At 40.4% G+C, this 19018-nt stretch overlaps 2 protein-coding genes and 1 long non-coding RNA gene across 3 annotated transcripts; 1 reads left to right on the top strand and 2 right to left on the bottom strand.

The window, feature by feature from the left end:
• Positions 1 to 4205, bottom strand: LOC124265224 (pyruvate dehydrogenase [acetyl-transferring]-phosphatase 1, mitochondrial-like). Its single transcript, XM_046700016.1, has one exon. The coding sequence runs from the start codon at positions 4100 to 4102 to the stop codon at positions 2552 to 2554; it is 1551 nt and encodes a 516-aa protein (XP_046555972.1). The 5' UTR covers positions 4103 to 4205; the 3' UTR covers positions 1 to 2551.
• Positions 4206 to 6499: 2294 nt separating this feature from the next.
• LOC124265208 (cysteine desulfurase, mitochondrial-like) lies at positions 6500 to 16904 on the top strand. The gene is made up of 13 exons (XM_046700002.1): positions 6500 to 6666; positions 8098 to 8195; positions 8522 to 8638; positions 8842 to 8979; positions 10260 to 10358; positions 10592 to 10685; positions 11373 to 11507; positions 11788 to 11945; positions 12223 to 12328; positions 12422 to 12503; positions 12884 to 12967; positions 13276 to 13365; positions 13964 to 16904. The coding sequence occupies exons 1-13, from the start codon at positions 6570 to 6572 to the stop codon at positions 14025 to 14027; spliced, it is 1362 nt and encodes a 453-aa protein (XP_046555958.1). The 5' UTR covers positions 6500 to 6569; the 3' UTR covers positions 14028 to 16904.
• Positions 10325 to 18940, bottom strand: LOC124265211. The gene is made up of 3 exons (XR_006895384.1): positions 18726 to 18940; positions 10570 to 10737; positions 10325 to 10406 (listed from the first exon to the last, which is right to left on the bottom strand). It is a non-coding gene; the product is annotated as an uncharacterized LOC124265211 (long non-coding RNA).
• Positions 18941 to 19018: the final 78 nt, after the last annotated feature.

The raw sequence follows: 19018 nt of genomic DNA, 5'->3' as shown, positions 1-19018 counted from the left end.
GGCCTGTGATAGATATTTAATTTAACATGCAGAAAATAAAACAGAAATATAAAACTGAATTGGATCTGTCCATCTCATCATCTCCCATCACAACCAGGTGAAACATTATCTAAGTTCACATTCCTTGTCTTGCTGATTACGTTGCATCCATGGTAACTTGCTGTTACCATATTAATACTGAGACATATGATATGCTGCACAATACAGGGACAATAGATAAACTAGGGAAATGTGATTAATACATTGTAAACAATAATGTACAATATACACTGATTTACAAACTTCTGGACAAAATGTAACATGCAGAAGTGTCTCATCACTGTTCCCAAAGGCGATCATATCTGATCTCGTTACATACAACTGACAAGATCAGCATGAGGATCAGTCTAAGTCTGCCCATGTTCAACTATAAACAAAATTGCTCCCAGAAAATCTCTGAAATCATCTTTTATTTTGACACATTAGGCTTAACTCAACATATGGTGTTCTCCTGAGTTCAAAAGAAAATGCTTAGGCTCTGTAGCTCACCTGAAGTAAACAGTTAAAATGTCTTTGTAAACAAAGACAGCCACTGAACACAAAGCTGATGCCTTTATGGATATTTAAATATTTTCTGCATAAATAATAATGACTAAAACAAAACTAACAAACAATACAAAATACGTCATTAGATGAGAAACACACTAGTTAAAGTACAGCTTCTTCTTCAAGATGGCCATTTCAGTGAAGATGTAACAGACGCAAGGATGAGCGAATATAAGAGGAAGGTAAAAACGAAATGTAAATTCATTATACTGAAAAGATAACTACGTTGAACCCAGTAATGGAGCCACAAATATTCCAAATTTCATCAGTAATCTACATAAATGCTTGTGTAAAAGAAGGTCAAATGAAAGTAACAATTAAAACTCATCAGTTGAGAATCACCACTAACTACACACATACATAAAATGCCATGGCAGCCATGTTTATAATTGGATTCGTACTTCTTCAGCTGAATGGGTATTAATCATTTGTGAGAACAAGCATGTGATTTTTTGCTTCACTGTTCCAGTGCATGTTTTGGAATCACTTATGTATGACACAGAGCGACACACAACTTGACAAACGGGCAACTTGCATCAGTTTAAATTTTGAAACTAGCCAACAATAAATTGCACATTAATATTTTAAAATACCTTCAGACCTATATCTGTTGGCTCCATGTCACCTGAAACATAAACAGTGTTTTCTTGGCCTCACTACTTCTATCAGTATGCAATCCTGACTATCCTGACTTAAGCAATATTCATGATATGACCGGACACACACTGCAGCATATTGTGCATCATGTGGTCGTGTTTAATGCTCAAGGTATGGATACCTGTGCTGGGTCTGATAAATACACTTCCGTCACTAGATCAGGAGCACCTAATAGTCCAGCACCTAGATTTTCGAAGCTCTCCTAGTGTTAAGACGGTCGTAAGTGCCATACATTAACATTAACTCACACGACTATCTTAGCTCTAAGAGAGCTTCAAAAATCAAGCCCAGGTCCAAATGACAACTGGGGCAAAAAGACTTCCAGTATTCTTAATTTTAGTAACAGAATGAAACATAAATTGGTAAAATATTTGTGAGTGTGATGGGTGTATTATTTGTTGTATGGCAGCGTGTCAGGTTAAACAAGCCAGGAGTGATGCCGGGCTCATGTCTACCGTTGCAGTGAAACCCACGAGGATGGGTACAGCGCACACAAACCTAGAAACATAGTCAGAGCCAAACAAACACCAAAATGCAGCACTGTCATTACAGGGTGAAATAGAACCCCAGTGATGTGATACAAAAATGTGCTCACTGACTAGATGTATTTATTTAGAAAACCTTTTGTGATTTTTCAATGGAAATGACTATTGGTATTTAGTAATTTTAGAACTCCATTGATTGAAGAGTTCTATAAATATATCAAGGCAATAGTACATTTTCTCCCTGAAAGCCTCACTGACAAATGCCCAGCTTTGCCTTACTTTACTGTCCCTAATTACCTGCGATGATGCAGTCAAACCTGTGTGGATTCAAACACCCATAGAGTGCTGGTGTTCACAGATGTCAAGACTAGTTGGTTTTAATAAGTAAAATACCAAATAAAGAAGTTGTTCATCCATACAGTTTGTCTGTATATTAAAATATGATAATTGATCCATCCCATCTAAATATTCTTCAAAATTTGCCACCCATTCTTCAAAATTAATCTAAGGGATACTATATTGTGGTAAGTCTGGGTTAAAGTACTGGACTTATGATTGTCTCAAAGATCGTTCTATGGAAAGGAGACTTGATTGAATGATTAATATATTGTGGCCTAACCAACAGTGGCATTCAGTGATCAGTGGGGGGGACAAGGGCATGAGAAGAATAGCACTAGCAGGTCTATAAGAAGATAAGTGTCCGCATCACTCTCCTCCTAGGCCATATGCAGTATAAAACAAACAACAGTGGCATTCAGTTCACTGTCTTTCCACAGCAATAACAAACACATCAACAACAGTAAACCTATTTTCCAATACTACATTCACACTGAAGCCTTATCAATGATGTAATCGGAATCGAAGTAAATCACTGTCACAGAAATATCATCTCTGTAGAATCTCACGATACTGTCTGGGAGTGTTAACTGTGCTGAAAGCTGTCCATGTTCAGGGCCCAAGGAGTTCCGGATCAAATGCGTAGCTACATTTGCATCCACAGTGATATTGGCAAGACTTGATTTCCTTCGTTTGAGCATCTCGTTGATATCCTTCATGGTGGTGCCCTGAGGGGGATGGAAGTTGACCCATACCTGCCGCCCATCTAAGTGTCCGGCAACGAGCTGAACAACTTTCTCAGGTGATAACGTGTCCCATAACCCGTCTGATGCTAGAACAAGAAATTTGTCTCTTGGTGTAAGACGATGGTGGATTATTTCCGGTTCAGCAGTCAGATATGGTGGGGTGTGATAATTCCTCGGAATAAGTCGGTTGCCATAGATACTGATGGCAGACTGCGGCGACCGCACTGTATTTGCAATATGTTTCAGATCTTTAGCTGCCCATTTGTACCGAACATCTCCAAAAGCACGCAGTGGTGCTAAGTCACCAAACAAACGCCCATTCTTCAAAATATTACCCGATTCATTCGGGTGATGTCTGAACAACCGATTCACTTCTGATTCATTATCAGCATTATGCAAATTGCTGAGAGAAACTGCCTCCCATTCGTCTCCATGAGTATTAACACCAAGCACTGCCTGAGCATCACCAACATTGGCGATGTACACATCGATCCCATCCACAAATGCTACACAACCCACAGCACCAGAGAAGGCTGACTGCAGACAATGAAAGTTCAAATTAGAGTTTTGTTCTGGTAATGCCTCTGAACAAATATCTTGATCTAACCTCACAAAAGCATTTGTCAAATTGTCCACAAGTGTGTCCTCTTCACCATGTACTGCTAGGGTTTCACTTGCAAACTTTGCCAAACTTCTCTGTTGAATATCTGCTAGATCTTTATTGTAATAGTCCAACCCACTTCTATACTGATGCAAAAGTTTTTCATTCAAATTCAGCTTATCGTCCTTGATTTCATGCAAAGTTTCAGGGGAAGATAAAGTCACCGTTATGTAGTGAAATAGACGTTCACGAATAGACTGGGCGCATGAATTACCTGCATGGCCATCAAACATACCAAACAAATAGCGGCCACCAACTCCCCACTTACTGTGAGTTGTCAATAACTTTGCTTCCCCACGACGGTCTTCTATCGGGTTATTTGACTGAAGTTGATTTGTCTCGAATCCTTTGACAGGTCCGTATGTTTCTTCCACGGACGTTTCATTCGCTTGTAATATCGCTGTGACATGCTGTGGAGTAAGTCGTGGAAACTTCACTGGATCGGGACCACGGAAACTTCTCAGTGTATACCATCGAACTTGACTTATATTCAAAGTCCCTCGCGTCGAAATTCGTCGAATACTCTTGACATCACAGCACCACACTCGCGTTTTCTGACACCTTGACAATGTATTGATCTTTGTCCACTTAAACTCACACCCACTGCACACTAAATTTAGCCGCGCATACATGACCTGATTATGGAAACAATCTTGTTACACAGTTCAGCATTTTCAATGTACAGGGGAAAAACACACTTGTCTGTAGCAAGCTTGCTGTCAATGACATGGGTAACCTTCCCAGGTGGCGCACTAAAAAGTATTTACGCGCAGATGAAATATTCTTGCTACGAACGTCAGACGAGTTATACAGCATAGGTCATAATTTATGGCTAGTGGGGGTGACGATGATTTGTATGGAGAAGCATGTACATGGTGAATGACCCCCGCTAAGACTTATGTACAAAGTAAGTGACCCCACCCCCACCCCCGCATGTCATGAACAAAGTCAATGACCCCCTCCCCTTCCCATATCTTTAAAGCATAATTTAAAAATATTTTAATGTACAATATTGTTGACACACACACCCACCAAGAAACATGAGTACAAAATTGACGACCCCCCTACCTCCCAGAACAAATGGCTGACACCCCGACCCCCACCCCCACCCAAAACCACACACACACACACGCAAGCACACACACGCGCGCACGCACGCACACACACACACACACTAAAATCAGCATCACCCTAGCCATAAATTATGAACGGCCCCTTAGTCCCGGGACCTAGTCCTCCAAGGGGCTGTGTGACGTCACATTGCCTACACTGATCACTCATCATGGTCGCTTACATACATGTTGGAACAGAAATGTCTTTGTTTCTACCCCAACGGGTAGCAAATAGGCAAGGGTCATCCAACAAGACCTGAGATGGATAGATCTTTACTGGTTCGCAAGTAAAAGGTACCTGTTACATTTTACAGTATTCCAGTATAATCCACGTAGTTCTTGTAATCAATTTTTTCTCTAACTAAACTAACTAAATTTTAGATAAAGGATACAATCGTACACAACCCACGAGACAGAAGAATCAAGGCCAGTAGAAACAGGAAGAAGTTGAGGCCAAAGGACCCTAAAGACCTTGAATTGGACGTAAGTATTCATCTAGAACGAACACAATAATACATTTGTTTATTTTTCTATCACATTTATATAAAATAATACTTATACATTTGTCTTCATTAGTATATTGTCCATTACAGATAAACTATGACACGATACATTCAAGGTTATAACGGCCGTTATCTGATGGTGTTTCATCTCTAAGTATGTTTGTGCAATGTTTTCACGAAATGTCATATAACCCTGTAGGTTGTCCGAAGTCCGTTCTATCAACTCCTGACAATACACACATTTTTTCCAGTCCTCCAAGTTCTGATGCCGCAAGAAGAACATCAGATTACAAAGCTGTGAGTATTTATAAGCATGATCAGGACATAAGGATATACTTTTGATGTACATGTATAATCACTATTTTCAATCGATGCAATTCGTTTTTAGGTAATCCGGAGTCTTATATCCAGTGGTTGTAGCGCAGAAAGCTGGATTTCGAGAAGGCAGTGTTGGTAGGTCTTGCCGAAGGTTGAAGTACCCGGATGAACCTTCAGGAACGTACAACATCAGTCACTACAGGTGATATATAATATACATTCAGAGTTCAACAGAACTGTGTTTTCCTTCTTCCCAGACACCCTAACGATACAACATCAAAGGGAAGCGGTTTGTGATGAAGAGGGACACTTTAATGGATAGAAAACTTTGTTATTGCAATAGACGCGACGTTTCTGTGTAGATAAACTCCGCGTTATCTAGCTAGTGATGCACAACAATATTTACAAGGACAATATATAAATTCATGAAGGATATTTGAGTTTATACAATTGAAGATGTTCATGGCAGTGTGATGACATTACTGATATTTGTAGTGATTATAGATAATGTCTGAAGTGTTGTCAGCAAACTGTTTATTACACTGTAAATATTAATTATACGATTGTGCTTATTGTAGACTGTTAGAGAAAGCGGCTCCACATTTGAGAAACCGCACAGATCTAATGTGCATACCCCCTTGTAATAAAAACCAATAATAGCGATTTGAAACTATGATCGTTTGTTAAACAACTTTTATCCTAAGTTGAATAAAATTCTGAGATTTGAATGTTCAGTTGGCAAGGTAAAATTATGAGGATTTGCAATCTTAATTTCGCTTTAATCGATTTACTTTTTTGTTTAGAGTGAAATTCATCGGTACGTTTTCAACGCAAACAGACTATAAGTATAATTTCTTCTAATTTCAGTATTGTTTTGCTTTAGTAGTAGGATGCAACTTCTTGAATTGCGACCTGTTTTTTGTATTTTTAACTGCATTATGTTGTAGTTTTTTTAGCCGCAGCAGATCCTGGAGAAGGGGACTGAACATCACAACAAATAACCCACGTTGCAAGGGCAAGCGGCATCTCGTTCGTGTAAGGGTTAGAATGCAGATAATTCTTGTTATGGGAAAAGTACTATTATTTATGTAAGTCATGGCGGCGCCCATGAAGCAAGTGGTTGTGCATATTTAGTTTTCGTTTATACCCGTTTTTCTATCAACGCGATGTTGACGAGGGTTGTGCCTTGTCTGAGACTATTCTCTAAACACAATGGCCTGAGGAACTACACAAGGGGATTCCACTCATCTCCTTGTTTAACAGGTAAAGGTGTAATACTTTAGTTGACGCAATAAGCTATTTTTTTCAGGAATCTGTCATTTTTGTATTTGAAATGAATTCTGCCGGTAACAGAAAGTTCAGAACTGGATTTCTTCTTTTCAACACAATGTAAAATCTTCCGACAGAGTTTTCAATTACATTTTAAGCTGTCTTTCTCTATTTTTCTTCTCGATCTGATTTTCATATTTTAGTTATGCGTTCATAACATCTTCCAGTCCGACCTAGCGCAAACATACGACAATCATAGATATCATAGTTTTCATACCCTCCAGTCAGTATGTTTTATGTCAAGTAACTTCATTACTGTTAAATGTTTTTCAAATGGAATATGGGCATCAAGAGGTTGCTGCCATGGCCCTATATTTGCCGCGAACAGCTATTGTCTCCGACAGTCAAGACATGAGCGTTATGTAAGCCGCGAACAGCAATGGGCAAGGACAGTCAACACATGAGCCGCAAACAGCGGTGTGCACAGACAGTCAAGACATGAGCGTTATGTAAGCCGCGAACAGCGATGGACTCCTGCAATCAAGACATGACTCTCTAATGTGATGATGTGTTATTACTTGACTGTAGGAGCCCACTGCTGCTCTCAGCTACCCAAATGTTAGCGATATAGGGAGTCCCAAGATTCAGATATGTCCCCAAAAGGACAGTCCCATCTACCCCACATTCATGCATGCTGGACAGATTCTGATTTGTTTTGTTTGTTTATTGGGTAATGCCGCACCCCGTAATATTCCAGCCATATGACAGCAGTCTGTAAACAATTAATTCTGGACCAGACAATCCAGCGATTGATATAATGTGCATCAGTGATGCAGCTGGGATACGACAAGTTAATCGCGGTGGTCGGGCTGGCTAAGGCGCCAGGCTAGTGGTCCAGCGAGGTTGAGGTGTCGGGATCGAGCCCACCTGTGACCGGGTGTAAAAACCTTGGAGTCAACTTGTGTGCAGATTCTTTCAGAGTTGTCACAACCCCTAGTGTACAGCACAAAACCCTGTGCAACATGCAGTGAACTTGGACAAAGTACTGTGACTATGTGTCCCAGTCCACCCAGCTGTGAATGGGTACCTCGTTAGGATGAGAAAGCCACAATAACTCGGTGCGCCTAGTGGCTGCAAGAGTTGTATACTCCCCAGGCAGTTGAGATTGATAATACGGCGTGCCATTGAGATTGACATCCAATGATCGAGGGGAAAAATATTAGCGCCTTGAACATGTACTAGTTGCCTGGATATGTGCGCCATATAAATATCCTATAATAATAAATAAATAATAATAAATAATAAGGTGTTCCTGTATTGATCAGTATAGTACTGGGATCAGGAAACTTTGAGACATGCCTGTTTTAGCATGTTTAGTTGACATGTTTGAAAATGAAATAATCTTGATCATTGAATTTTTTTCAGCATTAAAGAAAGAGGAGAAACAGGAAGGTTTTCGGAAAGACATGCCATCAGCTGACCAGCGTCCCCTTTATCTGGATGCCCAGGCAACAACACCAATGGTATTTTATGTGTGTGTGTGTGGCGTGGGGTTCAGGTTTTATTCCATGTTGAACAGTATTTCAGTAAGATCAGCTCACTGTGGAGAAATCCATGAGGCACAAGTGTATGAAATCTTTAATGCAAGTGAATGAAATACCTGATGGAAGTTTATGAAAGTTATGAGCATGTGGAAGTACATTTGAAAAGATTTCACGCCTATGACAGCAGATTCTGGCTGAGCACCAAGGGACATATCTCTCAATCTGCTGTTGTGTTTGCTTGGCCGATAAATGAATATTTTGAGAATTCAGTATTTGTTATTGTTACTTTTGCTCCCGAATTGCAGGATCCCCGTGTGTTGGACGCAATGCTTCCTTATATGGTGAGCTTGTACGGCAACCCCCACTCCCGCACACATGCATATGGCTGGGAGAGTGAGGCTGCGATGGAGAAGTCAAGAAAGGTAATTCACCTTGTCAGTGCTGTGTCAGTGTTTCCCAGTATATCCCAACTTTCATCTTCAGAACCTGCAGTTTCTACCTTTACAAACGTATGCACTGGTTTACTAAACGCTATTTATTTTGTGGTGTTACTGTACATTAACATTGCAGAACTGAATTTGCACCTGTAAAGTCTGCTGAAGCTCTTTTCATTTTGTTTCTACAGCAAGTGGCATCAGTCATCGGTGCTGATCCAAGGGAGATAATCTTCACAAGTGGAGCCACTGAATCTAACAACATTGCAGTGAAAGGGGTGGCCAGATTCTACAAGGATAAGAAAAAGCATGTGATCACAACCCAAACCGTCAGTATCCAATATTTTATTGTTCTATTCTTATTCAGTACTACAGCCTATGTTACACACATACTAGATCCTATGATACACACAGATGCTACAGCTCATGCCACACCCCATGTTACACATGTTACAGCTCAAGTTGCACACTTAGCTACAGCGTATGTTACACACATAGTAGAACCTATGTGGCATCCCCATGCCACAGATCAAGTTACACTCACATGTTACAGCTCATGTTACACTCACATGTTACAGCCTATGTGGCACACCCATGCCACAGCTCAAGTTACACACACATTACAGCTCAGGTTACAAACACATGATACACATTAACCGCCTCCGTGGTGTAGTGGTTAGAGCGTCCGCCCGGAGAGCGGAAGGTCGCGGGTTCGATCCCTGACCACGTCATACCAAAAGACGTTAAAATATGGTACTTGTTGATCCCCAGCGCCTGACATTAATGGGTACAACAAGGACTGGTCGGCTCGGAGTCAGTATAATGTGTCTGAGTGGGGTATTCCTGCTTCACTGCGGCATGGTATCTCAGTGGGCTAGCACTATAAAACCAGCTTCAGTCTGGGCTAGTACAAGCAGCTGCACATACACACACATGCACGTCGTCATATGAGCGAAATATTCTCAAGCACGACGTTAAACCCAATTTCACCTCACCTCACCTCAAGTTACACTCACATGTTACAGCCTGTGTTGCACACCCATGCCACAGCTCAAGTTACACTCACATGTTACAGCTCAAGTTACACTCACATGTTACAGCTCAGGTTACAAACACATGATACACATTATGTTATATTCAGACAGTACAGTACATATTACATTTGTTACAGTTCATGTCACCTACAGTTCAAATTATTTTCACATGTTACAGCTCATATTACACACATATATTACACCTCGTTATACACACGTTACAACCCATGCTGCACCCAGCATTTAAACACTACTAACCTGGCCATCTTTTACCCACATCCTTACATAATGACATAGTAGTGTATGTACATCCTTACATAATGACATAGCAGTGTATGTACATCCTTACATAATGACATAGCAGTGTATGTACATCCTTACATAATGACATAGCAGTGTATGTACATCCTTACATAATGACATAGCAGTGTATGTACATCCTTACATAATGTCTTAGCAGTGTAAGTACAAGATTCTGACACCATAAATGTATTCCAGGAACACAAGTGTGTGTTAGATTCCTGTCAGACTTAGCAGTGTATGTACAAGATTCTGATTGCATGAATGTATTCCAGGAACACAAGTGTGTGTTAGATTCCTGTCGGGCTTTGGAGGCAGAAGGCTTCGATGTGACTTACCTCCCGGTGCAGACTAACGGCATTGTCAACATGCAGGTACCGTTCTCTACTGAGTGCTGCCAGACATCTTCTTGTTTGAAAGTACTGAAAATGTGATGGACATTTAAAAAATATACTGTATTTGTATAATCCAATCTCCACTCACAACCTCCACTGTCCTTGTTAAAAGACCAGAAACAAGAAACTTTACCAGTTTTTTTTCAATGTAACGTAGCATGTATTGACGGGCGTTGAACACACGACTGACCATGGTGTTACTGTCTTCCCAGTTGTTGGAGGAGTCCATCAGACCAGATACAGTCTTGGTGTCCGTCATGTTCATCAACAACGAGATTGGCGTCTGTCAGCCGGTCAAGGAGATTGGTACGTCATTATCTATCAAATCCCTGTATAACGATGAAATTATATAATACTCCTGAAAATGTAAAATAATTAATTAAACTTTAAAGAGTCCCACATTTGAACAAAATATTATTTAATTCTAAATGGAATCCAAGATTAATGCCTGTATGTAAATGCAAGGTCCTGACAAATGCCCCTTATAATCACAGCTTGAGTTATTGTAATGGTTACATGTAACACTGATTTCAATAAGGGTGCAGTCTGATAAATGTGATTTGAACACGCAAAGTTATGGATGTTTATTGAGGAGTATTTTCATACTTAGATTGGTAACATTCCATAGCCAAAATTTGTACCAAATTTATCAAGTTGGTGGGTTGGTTTTCTGTATTCCAGTTAACAGCCAGGTTCAGTTGTCATGGACGACTGAGGTATCCATTTGTTTCATGATGTTGTGGCATTCCAGAGTGATGTCACTTCTGTCTCACACCTCTGCGAGTTTGAAAAGTTACTGATGCATTTTGCATTTTACAATGCAGATAAACCTTGTTTTGTGTGTTTTCGGATTTTATTGTGTATTTGATGTTCAGAAACCTCACTGTTTGTTTCAAAGGAAATTTCAGGGCATCGAATTCTCAGTAATCCCACAAATCTGAAACATTCGTCATGATGTGAAATGTTTGTGACCTTGACCTTGTGCTGCTGCAGGTGACCTCTGCAGGTCAAGGAAGGTGTTCTTCCACACAGACGCAGCACAGGCTGTGGGGAAGATCCCGGTGGACGTGAACGACATGAAGATCGATCTGATGTCCATCAGCGGACACAAGGTGTATGGCCCCAAAGGTCAGTGAATGAAACATGGTAGTATGCAGAAAGGGGTAATATTTGCCAGTGGTGTAAGATTCCTAATGACTTTAGCTGGTGAAATCGATTAAAGGGTCACATGTTCCCAAGATGATTTGATGGTGGAACAGTACCCCAAACATGTCTGAGAGAACTGTGATCAGAGAATGTAGGCACTGTTTATGGTTAAGGAATTGTAATGTCATAATAGAAATATTGTACACATAAAAGCAAATTTCAATTAATATTCCCAAATTGTACACACACATTTATGTTGCAGGTGTAGGTGCCCTGTATGTGCGTCGACGCCCCAGAGTGCGTGTGGAGGCCCCTCAGAGCGGGGGAGGGCAAGAGAGGGGGATGAGGAGTGGTACTGTCCCCACCCCCCTCGTGGTTGGGTTTGGGGCGGCTTGTGAGGTGGCAGACAAAGAAATGGAAGTGAGTGTGGTATACTCTCTTACTGGGCAGACCATAATGAGGCCTTCCTCTTCTGTGCATTTCCCAAAGACTTCCTTTCTACATTTCAAGTGCTTTAATAATTTAATATGAGTGACTTCAAAACATATGTGTAGTCGGTACTGGTCACCATGTCGTACTAACAGAACCAATCTGTTTATATAAAGTTCATTGAGAGAGGCTGATGTGGAGTGATCTCATTCATAGAGCAGTCGTGATACCAATAAACCATTTGGGTTTCTCTGTGTGTTGTTGACAGTATGACACCGAGAGGATCAACAAGCTGTCTCAGAGGCTGATAGACCGGATCACAGCTCAGGTGCCGCAGGTCATCAGGAATGGGGATCCAGAACAAACATACCCAGGTAACCTACATTCTCTCGATTCTTGTTGTGTTTCTCGTCTACTTGATGTCTTCATTCAGGAGGGTAATACATGAACATCATTTTGATTTGCAGGTTGTGTTAATCTGTCCTTTGCCTTTGTGGAAGGGGAGAGTTTGTTGATGGCACTCAAAGATGTGGCATTGTCCTCGGGAAGGTGAGACATGAGAACTGCACCAATACTTAATAACTTACTGTTACTCCTAAATTCATATTTACCCCAGTCCCTGTTTACTGCACTCTCATCGTCCTTGTTTACTATGCTTGTATCGTCCTTGTTTACTGCACCCATATCATCCTTGTTTACTGCACTCATCTCATCCTTGTTTACTGCACTCATCTCATCCTTGTTTACTGCACTCGCATCGTCCTTGTTTACTCCACTCGATTCATTCTTGTTTACTGCACATGTATCATCTTTGTTTACTTCATACATATCGTCCTTGTTTACTTCACACATATCATCTTTGTTTACTGTACTCGTTTTATATCGTTTTGCTTCCAGGAGTTTTATATATGGTTCTATTTTCTCAACAGTGCATGTACATCAGCATCCCTGGAGCCATCATACGTACTGAGAGCTATAGGAGCTGACGAGGATCTTGCCCACTCGTCTATCAGGTCAGCAGGGTCATGGGTCAAAGGGAAATAGTGTTTGTACTGTGACATCTGTTCTCCCTAATTAATATCCTCTAACGATGTGAATAACAGAAGTGTCCTAAATATTGCTAATGTTGGAAATGAACACATTATATTTGTCAGCCTGAATTGATATAGATCGATGCTTTTGATGTCAATCACTGGATTGTCTGGTCAAGACTGCTGCCATATAGCTGTTATAAACAATAAATCCTGCCTTGCCTACCAAGCAGTCTCATGATGGCTGCAAGAGTAAATCATCAAGCGTTTCTTTGTAATAACTGCTACAGGTTTGGTATTGGCCGGTTCACTACAGAGGAGGAGATCGACTACACTGCTGATCGCTGTATCCAACACGTCAAGAGACTCCGAGAGATGAGGTGAGATTCAAGCTGTCTACCATATGTGCAGATTCATGGGAATTCAGGAAGGTGTAAAGATTTGACTCAGGTGTAAAACCCTTTGATGTATACATTCTCTTTTGGGATTCCAGGTAGGAAGTTCATACTATGCTTGTGTCCTTTTAGTTATTCCAGAGCAGAATAGGTCCCATTGTGCCATGTTTGTCTCCCTGTGGGTGTACCAGGTAGAATAGGTCCCATTGTACCATGTTTGTCTCCCTGTGGGTGTACCAGGTAGAATAGGTCCCAGTGTACCATGCTTGTCTCCCTGTGGGTGTACCAGGTAGAATAGGTCCCATTGTACAATGCTTGTCCCCCTGTGGGTGTACCAGGTAGAATAGGTCCCAGTGTACCATGCTTGTCTCCCTGTGGGGGTACCAGGTAGTATAGGTCCCAGTGCACCTTGCTTGTCTCCCTGTGGGTGTACCAGTGTAGTATAGGTCCTAACAGGACCATGTAGGTTCCCAGAGGGCAATGGTTGTCTCCCCATGTCTTTCCTGACTGCTGCAATTCAGTCATTGTTGTCCAAATTTCATGACCCCTTTTGACTTAATGCAACTTATATTGGTTATTTCAGTCCTCTGTGGGAGATGTTTCAGGAGGGTGTTGATCTCAAATCCATCAAGTGGACACAGCACTGAAACACAACCTTGTACAACCACCAGTGTATGTCTGCGATACGTGCAAGCTGCTGCTGCCTTGGGGTGTGTTTTGGTGGCACCAACCACCCTTGCCCGCAAACATTGTCAGGTTCTCTACATGTAGTGGGATAACAGCTACACAAGGTGCTTGCTTGCAGTGTCGGAGGAAGGAGAACATATAGTTTGTGATTTAATCAGAAGTCTCAGTGGAGTTTTCACAACACAGTTATTAATATCCTATTGTGAAATGCTTACGCTTTGTGCAATGTTTTGTGTGAGTGTAGTTAATAGAGTGGTGTCTCGTGTTAAGTCTGTAGATAAGTTTTTATGTCGGATCTCGAATGTCTAAACAGTCTATCAAAATGACTTCTTGATGACTGTGTGGTATATCCAACTTAAGGATCAGTCATTACTGATGGATGTTTCTACACAGCCTTCCTAGTGTGGGTCTTCTCTAACTTGTTTTGAGTAGTATACACGGAGCTAGACTACAACTATTTCATGAAACCAAGCTATAGAACCCTTAAGGGGGAACTAAAACTATTTCATGAAACAAAGCTATAGAACCCTTAAAGGGGAACTAAAACTATTTCATGAAACAAAGCTATAGAACCCTTAAGGGGGAACTAAAACTATTTCATGAAACAAAGCTATAGAACCCTTAAAGGGGAACTAAAACTATTTCATGAAACAAAGCTATAGAACCCTTAAGGGGGAACTAAAACTATTTCATGAAACAAAGCTATAGAACCCTTAAAGGGGAACTAAAACTATTTCATGAAACAAAGCTATAGAACCCTTAAAGGGGAACTAAAACTGCTTCATGAAACAGAGATATAGTGCCTTTAAAAGGGGACTACCACGCTTCATGAAACAGCTAGAGAGCCTTAAAGGGAGACTAAAACTATTTCATGAAACAGCTAGAGAGCCCTTAAAGGAGAACTTAAACTGCTTCATGAAACAAAGCTATAGAGCCCTTAAAGGAGGACTTAAACTGCTTCATGAAACGGAGATATAGAACCCTTAAAGGGGGACTTTCATCAATTAAGGCCATTCTTTGTGTTGTTGCAAGCTTTGTAATTACACCAGTGTGCAGATATCTCAGTGTAATTAACAGTGAAAGTGATCAGTACATGATTAATAGATATAATTTATATTAATAGGAACCAATAGACCAAGAAAGAGGATCTAAATAAAATCTGGCGGGACTGTTATTTGTGTAGTCTTCCTTTAACGATTGATGTGCTAAGTGGTCCCCGAGTGGTACAGCTCACAGTTTAGATGAGGTTAAGACACATCACAGAGAGTGAAGGGATGAGGATGATGCCTCTGTTTACCCAACAGTAGTGAGTGAGTTAGTATGGTTTTAACGCCACTCTTAGCGATATGACTGCAGGGGACACCAGAAATGGGCATCACACATTGTACAAATGTGGGGAATCAAACCCAGGTTTTCAGCAAGTGGACGCTGAACAATTAGATACCCCACAGCCCCTCACCCAGCAGTAAATGGGTACCAAGTGAGATGAGATAGTAGAGAGAGAAAATCTCCACTGATCGGGGTAATAATGTTTGCTTTGAGCTTCCTTCAGCATGTGGATTGGTGCATTATAAATTGCCATTATTATTTACTATGAAGATTTTTATATTTTGATTTCATCATGCTGTGATTATGACTCACATTTTAGGTCAATACTGTAACCAGCATATATAACTTATTATTGCCCAGTCATCAAATGTGAGGATATAATCTCTTTAACCAGTGCCTGGCTTATTTTGGTAGCTTTGGATGGCCTCTACGTAAAATAACGTTTGGATTGTTTGACAGTGTCTGAATATGTTAACTTCTGTTCAGTGTCTTCAGTAAATAGCTTGGTCATGAGAAACTAGTGAATTTCACACATAAGATCTTTCCTGTATGTTGCCTGTTCATGCAATGTTGTTGGCTGTCCTGCTTAAGTATTTGTAGTAATACTGCTTTTAATTTTGTATGCTTCTATTAAAGTTGATAGACTGTCCATCACTGATAGTTATCAGCAGAGTATTTTCTTTGAGTAGTCATGGAAACAATCTGCTGTTCAAAGACATTTTAGCATGAATTCCATCTTTGTCTGGAAAGTTCCTATTGTTTTTGTAAATTTTCAATAGTTGATCTCAGGGATTGCTGCCTTTTCACACACATTTCCAAAACTGATTGGACTTGGAACTCTTTGAACAGGTTAAGATTGTCTATTGGTGTACGATAAAAAGCACTGTAATAAAATGTACTTTGTTCAACGTGACCAAAGATGGTGTTTATTGTTGATAAGGGCATTAACACTTGTTTGTATCATGTTGTATTAGTTGTTTGGTTGTACTCAACATTTCCAGTGATGGATCCAAAAATCAAAAGATTGCATGAAACAGGGTACAGATAAATAGCTGACAAGGAGCAATGCGCACAGTGTATATTCTGTCTATTTACAAGTTCACCACACATCTGTGTATGCTTCATGGGAAACTGCAAGACCCAACAGGAACAGGTTCACATGGTTCACCAAAAATTATATTGGCTAACATGTGGATGAACAAAAATCAAACTCAGATGTAACTATTTAATATTCTCTATCCTTCTACAGACCAGCTGACATCACAAAGTCCATATTCTAGGAAATAAAGTCAAATGTGGAAAAACAAGCAAAGTTACTGTCAGGGCTAGTATGTGGAATGTGTGTAGTAGGCAAGGGCACCTGCTGTACACCGGCCTTCAAACTCATTGTCCGTATTATTCACATCCACATCATAAATATGATGGATGACATTTTTGTACAAAATTATTAAGCAATATGTCATGTGACTAACCATGGGTCATTTACCCTTCCTTGGAAACTTTAATATGTTTTATTTTTCATTGGTTTGGAATGTAGAAGACTTGCACCTCAGAGGCTGAAAGACTAAGGATGTCACATTCCATCCTTGCATCAGTTCATTAGAGTACCTTTGACAGTGATAGGATGTACGTCTCTTGAAATCTGTGACCACATGGACAAATATTAAACAATGTGTCATGTACCTGAATGTTACATAGATTTGAGAAGTGGCATGTGATTTGATATTATTTTACCACCATGTATGTTTACGCAGTGCTCGACTATCACTGACCACATGACCTGTACCATGTGTACAGACATGTTGTAAATAGTCACATGTTGATTATGACCAGAATGTGCAACACATATAAACTGTTTTCATCAAGAATACAATGATAAGAAATCAGCTTTTTGTCTCTTATTATTTACTTTAGATAAACTTTTCAACTAGAGGGGAGTGAGTGAGTTTAGTTTTACTTTTAGTTATATTCCAGCAACATCATGATGGGGTCCAGAAATGGACTTCACACATTGTACCCATGTGGGGAATCGAACCCAGGTTTTTGGCATGATAAGCGAACACTTTAACCACTAGGCTACCCAACCGCCCAGCAAGACACCAGATCTGGTGAATAGGGTAAAGTCCAGCGTGCAGCGGCCATGGCCACATGACAAGTGTGATGTGGAGCACTGTCCAGATGGAGAATGCTATATTGAAGTTAGCCTTGATGCTTCTCTACCATGGATATTTCCGTTACATTAGCACAATATTCTCCATTCATTATTGTTCTCAGTGGTAATTAATGCCCAAATTCCAATCAGTAGTATTCTGGGAGTCCATTAAGCAAAAACCCTTGATTGTTTTTTCTTGATGAAGTTGATGGGCATTTTAGAAGTTAGGGTGATGAAAAATGATGCTAATTTTGATGGATGTACAACTTCTTTATTGTAAATGGTGACGTTTCAACATAGATTCTAATGTCTTTGTCAAGCAATTGATGACAACGACATTAGAATCTATGTCGAAATGTCACCGTTTACAATAAAGAAGGGAGAGTTCCTTACTAACCCCACCTATTTTTGTGATGAGCATACACATAGTTTAGTCTATCATTTATAGTAAAAAATTTGTGGAGGGTACGTAAGGAACTCTTACCATTAAAAGTATCATCATTCTTAACCCTTGATATCAATAACACTAGCCGAGAGCCGCGATGCGGTCATTTACAGTCATATATCTTGGCTCTCGGCTAGCATAACACACGATATATTTGGGATGTTTATTATAGATTGTTTCTATTGTCCACATAAGAGACATTATTTCATGCGTAATTCATTCAACTAAACATAGTCTGTTTTGGGGGCATGTTTACAGAATACACTGTCTGAGGTCTTCATGCAAGAAGTCTGTGCTTCATCGAGTGTTATGCACTTATTGTTTGAATGGCGTCAACCTTTTCTTCCTCTGTGTTGTTGCTACAGGGCAGGGGCGGTGGGGTAGCCTAATGGTCAAAGCGTTGGCTCGTCACGTCGAAGACCTGGGTTCGATTCCCCAAATGGGCACAATGTGTTAAGCCCATTTCTGGTGTCTCCCGCCGTGATATTGCTGGAATATTGCTAAAAGCGGCGTAAAACTAAACTCAGTCAGTCAGTCAGTACTACAGGGCAAGTAGCGTGTCCTGTATGAAAAGCAACCACCTAAATTTACACAAGCTCACATCCTTCGGATATCCACTCGTATTTTCACGGATTATAATAAACACAAACACCACTGAGTGGACTCTGTAAGAACGATTATGAAATACGGGACCACGTTTGTAATTTATAGAGAACAAAACATGAATTTCACCTTTGAATAAAGTCTGGTAGATATGGCATTATCACTACCTCCACCAAAATATCTGTTTGAAGACGTCCAAAATACAGATCCCGTTTAGATATTAGGAGCTATTATATCGTTGTGTAATCTGACATGCAAGTCGTCTGCCTTTGAAATTGAAATCCCACACCATTCCCAGTAAGGTGAAGTCGTGAACTTAAACTCCACCCCAACGCAAGACGGCAGCGACATACTCAAAGGGGTTCGCTATGTTACCACGAAAGTAATGAGAGCTCCGCCACAGGGCTAGCGCTGTGAGGGGG

This window comes from Haliotis rubra, unplaced genomic scaffold (assembly GCF_003918875.1).
Source record: "Haliotis rubra isolate DU_JTF1 unplaced genomic scaffold, ASM391887v1 Scf967, whole genome shotgun sequence".
Classification (NCBI taxonomy): domain Eukaryota; kingdom Metazoa; phylum Mollusca; class Gastropoda; order Lepetellida; family Haliotidae; genus Haliotis; species Haliotis rubra.
The sequence above is the reverse complement of the archived record's forward strand: the minus strand, read 5'-3'. Positions and strand labels throughout refer to the sequence as shown.